This window comes from Rhincodon typus, chromosome 43 (genome assembly GCF_021869965.1).
Source record: "Rhincodon typus isolate 14 chromosome 43, sRhiTyp1.1, whole genome shotgun sequence".
NCBI classification, from domain to species: Eukaryota; Metazoa; Chordata; class Chondrichthyes; order Orectolobiformes; family Rhincodontidae; genus Rhincodon; species Rhincodon typus.
The window spans coordinates 2,498,533-2,511,701 of NC_063374.1; the positions used below are offsets into that span (position 1 = coordinate 2,498,533).

The 13,169-nt window shown below is 43.3% G+C and overlaps 1 protein-coding gene across 8 annotated transcripts in view; it reads left to right on the forward strand.

The window, feature by feature from the left end:
• The window catches only part of LOC109917789 (gastrula zinc finger protein XlCGF7.1-like), a 23,171-nt gene extending 12,043 nt beyond the window's left edge, over positions 1 to 11,128 (forward strand). For all 8 annotated transcript variants that reach the window (XM_048619492.1, XM_048619499.1, XM_048619493.1 and 5 more), the window contains one exon: positions 9,047 to 11,128. In XM_048619492.1, the coding sequence (XP_048475449.1) occupies positions 9,155 to 10,147 (993 nt within the window). In that variant the 5' untranslated portion in view covers positions 9,047 to 9,154 and the 3' untranslated portion in view covers positions 10,148 to 11,128. The remainder of the gene's footprint in view (positions 1 to 9,046) is intronic.
• The last annotated feature ends 2,041 nt before the right edge of the window (positions 11,129 to 13,169 follow it).

Consider the following 13,169-nt stretch of genomic DNA (forward strand, 5'->3'; position numbering starts at 1 on the left):
GACGTTTCGGGCGTAGACCCTTCTTCAGAAAATGAGTTTCTGAAGAAGGGTCTGGGCCCGAAACGTCAGCCTTCCTGCTCCCCTGATGCTGCTTGGCCTGCTGTGTTCATCCAGCTCTACACCTTGTTATCCCATAACTCAAAACCTTCCAGTTTGAGTAATATATAGATTCTAACTGTAGTGTGAAGCCATATAGAATAGAAAGTCAATCCAGCTGCTAGAAACATTACCTAGTCTCCATTTCTTTGGCCCTTGATCAAATAGTTTGGCAACAAGAACTGCCCGGCTTCATACATGGAGAGTGAATATTTAGACTAGCTTTCTCCACAGTAAAAATTACACAAAATATTCATTTAATACCTCTCCCATCTGCTGAGTTTCAACACAAAGATGACCTCTTTGATCTTTAAGGTGCCCAACTCTCTCCCTAATTGCTCTCTTGCTCTATTTGTACTTGTAGAATCTCTTTGGATTATCATTAGCCTTGGCAGATAAGATTATCTCATTTCCCTCTTTGCCTTCCTGATCTCCCTCTTAAGAAAGTCCCTACACTCTTTATGCTGTTCAAGAAATTCATTTGAACCCAGTTGTATATATCTAATTCTTTTTCATTCTTGACTAGAGCCTCAATATCTTTATTCATTCATTGTTCTCTAATCACACCAGCCTTGACTTTCACTCTTGTTGGAACATACTGGCCCTGAGCTTTTGTTACCACAATTTTGAATGCCTCCCATGTATCAGACGTCCATTTACCTGTGAATAGTCTACCCAATCAACTTTTGAAAGTTCTTGTCTTGTACCAGTAAAATTTGCCTTACTTCGATTGAAAATGTTAACTTCTATGGAAAGGTTATCCTTTTCCATAACCGCTTTAAAACTGATAGAATTATAATCATTAGACTCAAAATGTTCCCCTCTGTCACTTCAGACACTTGCCCTGCCTTACTACACATAAGAAGGTCAAGTTTAGCTCCTTTTCTAGTAGGAACATTTACATAGAGTCAAACAGCATAGAAGCAGATCTTTCGGTCCAACCAGTCCATGCTGAACATAATCCCAAATTAAACTAATCCCACCAGCCTGCCCCTGGCCTATATCTCTCCAAACCTTTCCTATTCAAACTATTATATACCCGGACCCCTAGGTCCCTGTGTTCTACAGCACTCCCCAAGGCCCTACCATTAATTGTGTAAGCCCGACGTTTATTTGTTGTACCAAAATGCAATATCTCGCATTTATCTGGATTGAACTCCATCTGTCATTTTTCAGCTCGTTGTCCCATTTGATCAAGATCCCTTTGTAATCTTAGTAAACCTTGTCGCTGTCCACTATGCCACCAGTTTTGGTCATCTGCAGACTTACTAACCATGCTTTCTATGTTTTTTTCCGGATCATTTATATAAATGACAAACAAAAGATGACCCAGAACCTATCCCTCTGGTGACAGGCCTTCAATCTGAAAAAATTTTCTTGAACACACTTAACAAATTCTTTACCATCCAAACCTTTAAAACGGTGGTAGTCCCAGCCAATTTGGAAAATTAAAATCACCTACTATTACAAACTTATTATTCTTACATATATCTGAGATCTCTCTACATATTTGTTCCACAGTTTCCCTTTGACTGTTGAGGGTCCTATTGTATAATCCCATCAAGGTGATCATTCCTTTCTTATTTCTAATTTCAACCCATATATTTGCACTGGATGATTTTTTTTTTAAGAAATATTTTCTCTAGTTACAACTGTAATGCTTTCCTTGATCAAAAACATCACTCCTCCTCCTCTTTTGCCTCCCTTTCTGTCCTTCCTATATCCCTGTCATATTTCTAAACTCCATTGAACACAGACTGAGTCCTCAACTGCTATTTTTATGACATGCCCTTCATCCCAGTATCATTCTTGTAAACCTACTCTGGACCCCCTCTGATGCCAATACATCCTTCCTTAGGTACAGGGCCCAAACCTGCTCTCAATATTCCAAATGTGGACTGCTCAGAACTGATACAGCCTCAGCAGTACATCTCTGCTCTTGTATTCTAGGCCCCTTGAAATAAGTGGCATTTGCCTTCCGAACTGCCAACTGAACCTGCATGTTAACCTTAAGAGAATTCCTGAACTGGGACTCAAGTCCCGAAAGTGCTTCAAATTTCAGAAAATGGTCTGTGCCTTTATTCTTCCTACCAAAGTGCATAACCTCACACTTTCCCACATTGTATTCCATCTGCCACTTCTTTATCCATTTCCTAGCCTGTCCAAATCTTTCTGCAGCCTCCCAGCTTCCTCAACACTGCCTGTCTCTCCACCTACCTTGGTGTCATCTGCAAGCATGGCAACAATGCCCTCAGTTCCTTTGTCCAGATTGTTAATGCATAACATGAATAGTTGTGGCCCCAATGCTGACCCCTGCGGAACTCCACAAGTTACCAGCCACCTTCCTGGAAAAGACCCCTTTTTCCCGACTCTCTGCCTTCTGCCAGTCAGCCAATCCTCTATCTTGCTGCTGACACCATGCTGTTATCTTATTTAGCAGCCTGCTGTGTGGTACCTTGTCAACGGCCTTCTGGAAATCTAAACAGATCATGTCTGCTGGCTCTTCTTTGTCTAACTTGCTTATTACAACCTCAAAGAAATCTAACAGATTTGTCAGGCATGATCTCCCCTCGCTGAAGCTGTGCTGACTGCCCTACTTTACCATGCACGACCAAGTACTCTGCAGTCTCATTCTTAATAATGAACTCTAAATCTTACCAACAGCTGAGGTCAGGCTGCCCGGCCTATAGTTTGAGATAGTAGGAACTGCCGATGCAGGAGTCTGAGATAACAAGGTGTGGCGCTGGAGGAACACAGCAGGTCAGGCAGCATCAGAGGAGCAGGAAAGCTGACGTTTCAGGTCTGGACCCTTCTTCAGAAATGGGAGGGGCGAGGGGTGCTCTGAAATAAATAGAGACAGGGAGGACAGTGATGGAAGGTGGATAATGGAGCAGATAGGTGGGAGAGAAGACGGACAGGTCAAGGAAGCAGGGATGAAGCTAGTAAAGGTGAGTGCAGGTAGGCAGTGGGGGTGGGGGTTGGTCATTGAGGTGGGAGGAGCAGATGGGTGGGACAGAAGACGGACAGGTCAAGGAGGCGGGGATGAGAGGGGGTGCTGGTCTTGGAATGAGGTCGGGGGTGGGAAGATTTTGAAGCGAGTAAAGTCCACATTGAGACCTTTGGGTTGTAGGGTTCCAAGGCGGAATGTGAGGTGTGTTCCTCCCGTTTCTGGGTTCCGGTCTTCTCTCCCACCTGTCCGCTGCTCCCACCTCACTGACCGACCCCCACCCCCCCTGCCTACCTACACTCACCTTTACTAGCTTCATTCCTGCCTCCTTGACCTGTCCGTCATCCCTCCCACCTATCTGACCCTCCCTCCTCACTGACCAACCCCCATCCCCACTGCCTACCTACACTCACCTTTACTAGCTTCATCCCCGCCTTCTTGACCTGTCAGTCTTCTCTCCCACCTATCTGCTCCACTATCCACCTTCTATCACTGCCCCCCCCATTTATTTCAGAGCCCCCTTACCCCCCCATTCATTTCTGCCCCATGTCTCTCTTGAAGTCCTGGTATGCTGCTGGTGTCTTCCACTGTGAAAATTGGTGCTAACAACCTATTCAGTTCCTCCACCATTTCTTTGTTTCCAATTGCGACTTCTCTAGTCTTATATTCCAGCGGACCAATGTCCTCTCTTGCCTCTCTGTAACCTTTTAGATATAAAAGAAGACTGGAAGTTTTTTTTTAGATATTACTCGCTGGCTTACTCTCATATTTCATCTTATCCCCTCTCATTGTTTTTTTTTCAGTTATCCTCTGCTGGTTTATCAAGGCTTTCCGTCCTCTGGCTTGCACTAATGTTTACCATATTGTATGCTTTTTCTTTTGCTTTTATGCTATCCCTGACTTCCCTTGTCAGCCATGGTTGTGTCGTCCTCCCCTTAGTATGTTTCTTCTTCCTTGGGATGAATTTCTGCAGTGTCTCCTGAATTACCCAGAAACTCCTGCCAGTGCTGCCTCACTGTCTTCTCTGCTAGGCTCCCCCTTCCAATCAACTCTGGCCAGCTCCTCCCTCATGTCTTTCCTCAATTGTAATACATCAATTTCAATACAGATATTGTAACGTGATTGTTGTGTTCTTGTGTGACCTCGTGCTATAGAAAACCACATTATAGGGAAATTGCTATAGAAAATTGCTATACCTGTACAGCATTATCCAAACAACGTCCACAATTCATCAATTGCGTTACAGCCAATTTGCATTAATGAAACACGTGTAATAGCAGAAATACCTGTATTCTTCCTTTCCAAACTGCAGGGTGAATTCTATTGTGTTATGGTCACTGCTATAGAGTCTAGATTCATATAGTGCAGAAACAGACCCTTCAGTCCAACCAGTCCATTCCAACCATAATCCCGAATAAAACTAGTCCTACCGGCCTGTGCTTGGCCCATATCCCTCCAAGCATTTCTTATTCATGTGCTTAAACAAATGCCTTTTAAAAGTGGTAACTGTACCCATGTCCACCACTTCCTTGGGAAGTTCATTCCCCACATTAATCACTCCCTGTGTTTAAGAAAAAATGCCCCTCATGTCTTTTAAAAAGCTTTCACCTCTCATCTTCAAAGCATGCCCCTTGTCTTGAAATCCCCATCCTAGGGGAAAAGATACTTGCAATTCGCCTTAACTATACCCCTGATGATTTTATAAAGCTCTATAAGATCACCCCTCAACCTCCTAGGCTCCAGTGAAAAAAATTTGCAGCCTATCCAGCCTGTCATAACTCCTGCATTTTTGACAACATCTTGGTAAATCTCTTCTGAACCCTCTCCAGCTTAATAGTATCTTTCCTGTAATAGGGTGACTAGACTGGACATGGTACTCCAGACTAGGGGTTCCTTCAACTTGAGTACCCTGATCAAGTCTGCCCCACTACATGTTACTAAATCCAGAATTGCCTGTTCGTTAGTGGGCTGTACCACAAACTGCTTCAAAGAAAGTTTCATAGACGTTCCACAAATTTCTTTTCTTGAGATCCACTGCCAACCTGATTTTCTCAGTCCACCTGCTTATAAAGACCCCCATGATGATTGTAATAGTGCCTTTCTTACGTGTGTTTCCTGGCTCCTGGTTTATTTTCTTCCCCACATCCCAACGACTGCAAGGAGGCTTGTTTCTCCAATACCAATCTACCAGCCATATTTACCTTGTTATTCTTGCTGATGCTGTGCCAATTTGCTTGTGGCTCAGGTAGTAATCCAGAGATTATTGCTTTTCTGATTCTGCTTTTTAATGTAGCCCTCAGCTGCTCATATTCCTTCAGAAGAACCTCTTTTCTCTTTCCATTTTTATCAACAACTGGATCTTTCCCCTCCTACTCCATGTTCCTCTGCAGCCCAGATGAGATGTCCTGAACACAGGACCAGGCAGGAAACACAGCCTTCGGGACTGTCAATTCTGGCAACAGAGAAGAGTATCTATTTCCCTGACTACACTACTCCCGATTACAACTATGTTTCTTTCCCATCCCCAACACCTTAAATGTCTCCCTCGACCACAGTGCTGTGGTCAGTTTGCTCATCCTTTCTACAGCCCCCACTCTCATCCACGCAGGGAGCAAATTCTCAAACCTGTTAGACAAGCTGAAGGGTTGAGACTCCTTCAGCACTACCCTCTGGTTCCCTCTACCTGCCTCACTCACAGTCACACCCTTCTGTCCCTGACCACTGACCTATTTGAGGTAGTTAATATAAGGGGTGTGATTGCCTCCTGAAACACAGTGCAGGTTAACTCTCGCCCCTCCCTGATGTGTCGCAGTTTTCAGCACTCAGACTCCAGCTCATCAGTCTGAACTGGAGTTCCTCAAGCAACCAACACTTGCTATGGATGTAGTCACTATTAACTATGATGGTGTCCACCAGCTCCCGCATCACCTGGCGTCGCATCTCCACTTTAATTACTTGCTTCTTAATTTGATTTTTTAAAGTTTCATACTGAAAGAACGCCCACCATTGATGGGGCAATTAATTGAAGATGCTGAAGAGGTCATAATTAAGCTAGTGCAGATATCTTGAAGGATTGTATGGCTGGCAGAGATTACAACAATAGGAACGATCGCTATTGTAGAGGGATATGAAAACAAAGACAAGAAATTTTTTAAATGTTGCTGTTTTTCAACTGGTGAGGTCATCAGGTCAGTGAGCTCAGGGTGAGGAGAACAAGCCTCAGTGTGAGTGAGCACATGGGTAGTGCAATGTTGGATGGACTTCAGATTATAAAGAGATTGAAAGTGGAAGGTGGATAAGGAGTGTATTAGTCTCATTCAGTCTCAAGGCTACAAAGGACTGGATGAGATTTTTAGCACGTGGAGCTGAGATTGTGCTGGAATCGGGCCATGTCACTGAAATGGAAATAGAGCATCATGGTGACGATGTGCCTGTGTGGTTGAAAGCTGATCTCCAAGGCTGATATTCCACCAAAATTTCGAAGAATCTGGTTCAGATAGTTACCAGAGCAAGCGATGCAGCTGGAGTTTGGAAGTTTGTAACAGGGACTGAAGCCAGTAGCTTCCAGTGAACAAAGGATTAGGAGTAGACCATTCAACTGTTACACCATTGAATGAAATCATTGCCAATCTGTGGCCTATCTCCATATACCTGCCTTCGGCCCATATCCTTGAATACCTTTGCTGAAGAAAAGTTTATCTCGGACTTAAAACTAATAACTGAATGATTGATTGAGCATCAACTGCCATTTTTGGAAGAGAGTTCCAAACCTCGACCACCCCTTTGTATGGAAGTGATTCCTAACATCTGTCCTGAACAGACTCTGCTCCCAAGTTCTTGATTAAATTGAAGGAAATTTCTATTCATCCAGCACTGGATTTCAGGACATTGTGTGACATGGAGAGAGCTTCGAGGTGGCCATGCTCCCGTGGTCCTTCAAGGTGGTGGAAGTGGCTGGTTGGGAGGTTTTGCTAAGGTTATGGTTGAGCTGTTGATCGATTAAAATCCCTCCTCCTTCGGACCCCTCTCTTTCTCCCACTGCATCCTCCCCCCAACCCCGCACCAAAATCCCCAATGTCCTGTGGAGGTCAGAATCTCTATGACCAGACCGGGTGGCAGGTTCCCTCCCTGAAGGATATTAGTAAATGAGTTGGGGCTTGATGATTGGGTTTTACAATTGATAGCTTTCATAGAAACCTTTTCTGAGTGCCCAGCCCCACAAACTACCAGCTTAATTCAGCTCAATTTCACAACCTAATCTGTCATTGGGAAAATGTTAAGAGTCTGTTGTTAAAGTTGGAATAATAGAGCATTTAGAAATACAGCATAAAATCAAGCAGAGTCAATGTGGTTTTGTGAAGGCAAGGTCGTAGCTGACAAGTTTGTTAAAATATTTTGAGTAGTTAACAAGCAAGATAGATAAGGGGGAAACCAATAGACGAACTTTGTTTGGATTCCCAAAAAGCATTCAGTAAGGTATTTATATATGAGATTATTTCATGAGATGAGAACCCATGAAATCCTAGTGTTGGGACTATTTATTAGTCATTACTTCGATGAATGAGGTAATCCTTCATTACCTCAAAACTGGGTAATGAATTGAAGGCAGACAGTAGACATGGCAGAGATCAATACTGGGGCCACAATTATTTACAATATATACTAATCTCCTGGGTGACAGAAGTGAATGTACTGTCACCAAGTTTGGAGGTGACCCAAAATAGATGGGGAGGCAAGTAGTGAAGATGGCACAACGAAACAACAGAGAGTTAGAGGCAGGTTAAGCAAGTGGACAAAAACTCATTGGATGGAATATAATGTGGGGATAATTGAGGTTTATGCACTTTGGCAGCGAGAGTAGGAGAGGTAAATATTATTTATCTGGGGAAAAAACACTGCAGAAAGCTGCAGCACAGAGAGAATTGTGGGTCTTTGTGCTTGAAAGACAAAAAGCTAGTATTCGAGTTCAGCAGGTAATCTGGCACGTAGATGGTCTGTTGACCTTTATCTAAAAGGAAATGGGGTATAAAAATAGGCAAGTCTTGCTAAAATTGTACAGGGCACTAATCAGATTTCTTTACTTGCTCACAAGATGAGGGTGTTGCTGGCTGGGCCAGCATTTATTGTCCATTCCTAATTACCCAGAGGGCTGCTAAGGATCAATGACATTGCTGTGGAAATGGAGTCATATATAGGCCAGACCAGATAAGGATGGCAATTTCCTTCCCGAAGTGACATTTATGAGCCAGATAGGTTTTCCCCTGACAATTGGCACATGATCATCACTAGATTCTTAATTCAGTTCAAATACCATCTACCATGACAGGATTTGAACCCAGGTCCCTAGAATGTTATCTGGGTCTCTGGATAAACAGTCCAGCGATAATACCACTAGGCCATTGCCTCCCCTTTCACGGGTGGAATACTGTGAACAGTTTTCGTCTCCTTATTTTAGGAAAAGCAATTCAGGAGATTGATCCCAGATATGGGAGGATTTTCTTAGGAGATGAGATTGAGCAGACTGGGCCTGTACTCATTGGAGTTCAGAAGAATGAGAGATGACCTTATTGAAAATATATGATTCCTAGAGGTTTGAATGTAGATTGAGAGATTGTTCCTTCTGGTTTGACATTTGAGGACCCAAGGACGTAGACTCAGGGTATGGAGTTACCTATTTAAGACTGAGATGCGGGGGAGTCCCTTTTCTAAGGACATACTGAATCTGTGTAATTCTTTACTGCAAAGGGCTATAAAGGCTGGGCTGCTCACGGTGTCCAAGGCTGAGAAAAATAGATTTTTAATCAGTAAGGGAATCCAGGATTATGGGATAAGGCATGAAAATAGACATGAGGATTATCAGAGCAGCCCTGATCTCACTGAGTGGTGAGAGCAGACTCGCTGGGTTGAATTGCCTACTTCTCCTACGTCTTAGTATTGTTGTCTTTTCTTCTTGTTCTGGGCTCTCACTTGCTTCTGTTTTTATGTTTTCAACAAATTTCGCAGGATATTAGAAGGGGAAGATTGTCAGTGAGGAGATTCGAAACCAAACGTCACTTCAGGATCTGACAGTTGCCCAATTTATTGTAGCCTGAATATCATTGGATTTTGGACATGGAAGGAAAAAGCTCCATTCACAGTGGGGAGAAACCGTACACGTGTTGTACGTGTGGACAAGGCTTCAGCAGATCATCTGCCCTGTCACAGCATAAATACAGTCACACAGGGGAGAGGCCATTCGTCTGTTCTGAATGTGGGAAAGCATTCAGTCGATCGTCCACCTTGTTGAAACACCAGCAAGTTCACACAGAGGACAGACCTTTTAAATGCCCTGAATGTGGAAAGTGCTATAAACGTTCTGGGGCACTGAAGTTGCATCAACGTGTTCACACTGACGAGAGACCCTTCAGTTGCTCTCACTGTGGGGCTGGGTTCAAGCAATCATGTGACCTCATTAATCACCAGCGGATTCACACTGGGGAGAGACCATTTACTTGCTCAGAATGTGGGAAGACATTTGCTCGGAAATCAATCCTGCTGAGCCACCAGCGAATTCACACAGAGGAGAGACCTTATAAATGCCCAGATTGTGGGAAGTGCTATAAAAGATCTGGGGACCTGATGTTGCATCAACGTGTTCACACTGATGAGAGACCATTCAGGTGCTCCCACTGTGGGACTGGATTCAGGCGATCATTCCAACTCACTGTACATCAGCGATCTCACACTGCGGAGAGGCCACTCACCTGCACTGAGTGTGGGAAGGGATTCGCTATGATATCCAGCCTGCTGAAACACCAGCAAGTTCACACAGAGGAGAGACCTTTTAAATGCCCAGACTGTGGGAAGTGCTTTAAAAGATCTGGGAACCTGGTGTCCCATCAACGTGTTCACACCGATGAGAGACCGTTCAGATGCTCTCACTGTGGGACTGGGTTCAAGTGGTCAACGCAACTCAGCGTACACCAACGAACTCACACTGGGGAGAGGCCATTCACTTGCACTGAGTGTGGGAAGGGATTCACAATGAAATCCAAACTGCTGCATCATCAGCAATCTCACACGGGAGAGATCATTCATGTGCACTTGGGAAGGGATTTGCTGTAAAATCCAAACTGCTGCATCACCAGTGAGTTTGTGAGCAAAGACAGTGACTGTTTTTTTACTGTGAATATATCCCTGCTTTGTAGTGTCCCTCCCCCTCTGCTGGAAGATCTGGGTGACAATGATGTTGCCCATCTCTGAAAGACAACAGTATGTAGATAAGATACAGCAGAGAGACACTTAGAGCTCTATAAAACTCAATTAATTTATTAAGTACTTCAACGAATAACACACGCTTTTAACTACTAGGGATATCTCAATCACCATCTTTCACCATTCTTGGTTCTGGAACTAACCGAAAACTTACTACCCAGGACAGTTGGCAGCTGGCCAGGTTGGAAATCTTCTTGATGCCTTCACGATGCCTTCTGATGTAGAATACCTCCTGCAAAGTTATTCTTCGAAGTTCTGCTGAAAATCAATGATTTTCCTGGGCTGATTTATACACAAGTCTCTGTGTCAAGTGTATGCCTTATTTGGAATTATCCGCACACGTGACCAATCCCGAATGTTTTGTCCCTATTTGGCAGAGACAGCAGTTACTGATTTTGTGCAATCTTAGCTCTTCGCAGAGCTGAATGACTCAGCATAATTCTACTCACATAACAGCCCATTGTAAAGTCTCTTATCAGTTCCTGTTATCTTCAGCCTTATCCAACATCTCCCCGCTTTTGATCCAAAAATTTATGAGGATAATCTGTACTATGTTTGCTGCATTCTCCAGGGCACCTCCGGACAGTACCTTACAGCAATGTATTCTCGGCAAAGCATTACTTCATTTGAGTTATTTGAAGTGCTGTTTAGATTGTTGCACTTATCAAAACCATAGTCATAAGTGTAATCAAAGTTACAAATTAGTTTACAATATCTTACTCATTTTCCTTTTGTTCTATGGCAAATATACTGTTATAAGCTTTCCATATCTTGCAAGATATGCGTCACATCAGTACAAATAAATGGATAGTAAGAAATTCTACAAACTAACCATGTCTTTATTATTCCTACCTTATAGTAAGGAACCATTACAAACCCTCTTCCACATGAGTTATTGTCTAGTATTTGAGATCAATCTGTTGTCATTCCCTTCCATTTCTTAACTTTCTGCTTTAACAAACAAAAAAATTTCAACAACAAATTGTAGTACAGCAATCACATGAGTCACAATTCTGATCCATGGATGGACCTAAGTGTTCAGTCCCCAATTCAAAATTTCAGTCCAGAAATTTGGAGCCTGCAAGTCCCTATCTGTTTCTTCTGCTTGAGTTTTAATCTCCTTCACGTGTATAGCGCTTTTATGGATAACTTCCTTCGTCTCAAAATTGATCTTTACCCATCTGCAGTGAAGTGTGGAATAGATTGAAGTTCAGCAGTTATGAACCACCGTAAGTCTTGTCTGTATTATTTGGGTGGATGGATAGAGTTATGCACAGTTTCTCATTGGCTTCTGGCTTAAACAGAATTTGGTGGCTAATGGTTTAAGTTGAAAGAGATATTGCTGGTAGCCATGTTCTGTCCATCTAGTGTGCACCATGTCCTTCCTTTTTTTGTGTCCGGGTGACATAATAGGTGTCTCCCACTAAGGCACACATAAGAAAAGATTGTTTATCCTGCCAGTGAATAACCAATGAGCAGTTCCTGTAAGAGGCAAATCCACACTGAGTTAGCCCTTCTTTGATTGTTTCTTCCGGACATGCCCAGTGGTTTCCCCCTTGGTGGAATCAGGACAAATCCTCCTCCCTGCCCCCCCCCACCTTTTTGGATCCCTCTAGAACTGTAGAACGTGTTGGTGGGTTACTTAATGATCTCCCAAGTTCCTTCATGGTATTTACCCACATTATGAACTTACATTAGGGGGTGTGTCAGATTGTCCCCATGTTTGGGTATATGAAACATAGAAAATAAGTGCATGAGTTGGCCATTCAGCCCTTCGAGCCTGCACCTCCATTTAGTACGATCATGGCTAATCATGTGACTTCAGTATCCCATTCCTGCCCTCTTCCCATACCCCTTGATCCCTTTAGCTCCTTCTTGAATATATCTAATAAACTGGTTCCAACAGCTTCCAGTGGGAGAGAATTCCACATATTCATAAATTCTTCCTCATCTCAGTCCTGAATGGCTTACCCCTTATTCTTTTGTGGCTAAAGGGATCAAGGGGTATGGGAAGACGGCAGGAATGGGATACTGAGGTCACATGATTAGCCATGATCGTACTAAATGGAGGTGCAGGCTCGAAGGGCTGAATGGCCAACTCATGGACTTATTTTCTATGTTTCATATACCCAAACGTGGGGACAATCTGACACACCCCCTAATGTAAGTTCATAATGTGGGTAAATACCATGAAGGAACTTGGGAGATCATTAAGTAACCCACCAACACGTTCTACAGTTCTAGAGGGATCCTAAAAGGTCCGGGGTGGGGTGGGGGGGTGTACAGTGAGTTGGAATGAAAGTTGTTACTTACTTTCCATATTATTTACGGCCACATAATTCACTTCTTTTACACCCTCAACCAGCTGTTGTACCCACTTATCTTTCATTATTCCATCTACTTCTGGCTCAGATAGGTATAATCCTAGCAGTGGCTCCTGGCTCCAGAGGAACCTGTAGTGCTTTTCATCATCAGGACTTAATAACCAAGTGGTCTGGTGCTGCTGCATCATTTTGGCTAGCATATTCTTTAAAGTTCAAATCATCCTTTCAACGATCCCACTGGATTGGGACCTGTAGAATGTATCGAACTTTTGTTTTATCCCTAGCAATGTCATGACATTCTGCGTCTCCTGGGCTGTGAAATGTGTCACTTGATCTGATTTAATACTGCTTGGTAAACCCCAATGAGTAAAGACCTTTTCTAATAGGACGTTTGCCGTGATTTTAGCAGTATTGGTTTGAGTGGGAAACACCTCTATCCATATGGTGAAGGTATCTACTATCACCATGATCAACTTATATTCTCCCATAGTTGGGGAGTAGGGGATCCACAAAGTTGATTTGTAGATTTGTCCAGGACCCCTCTACTG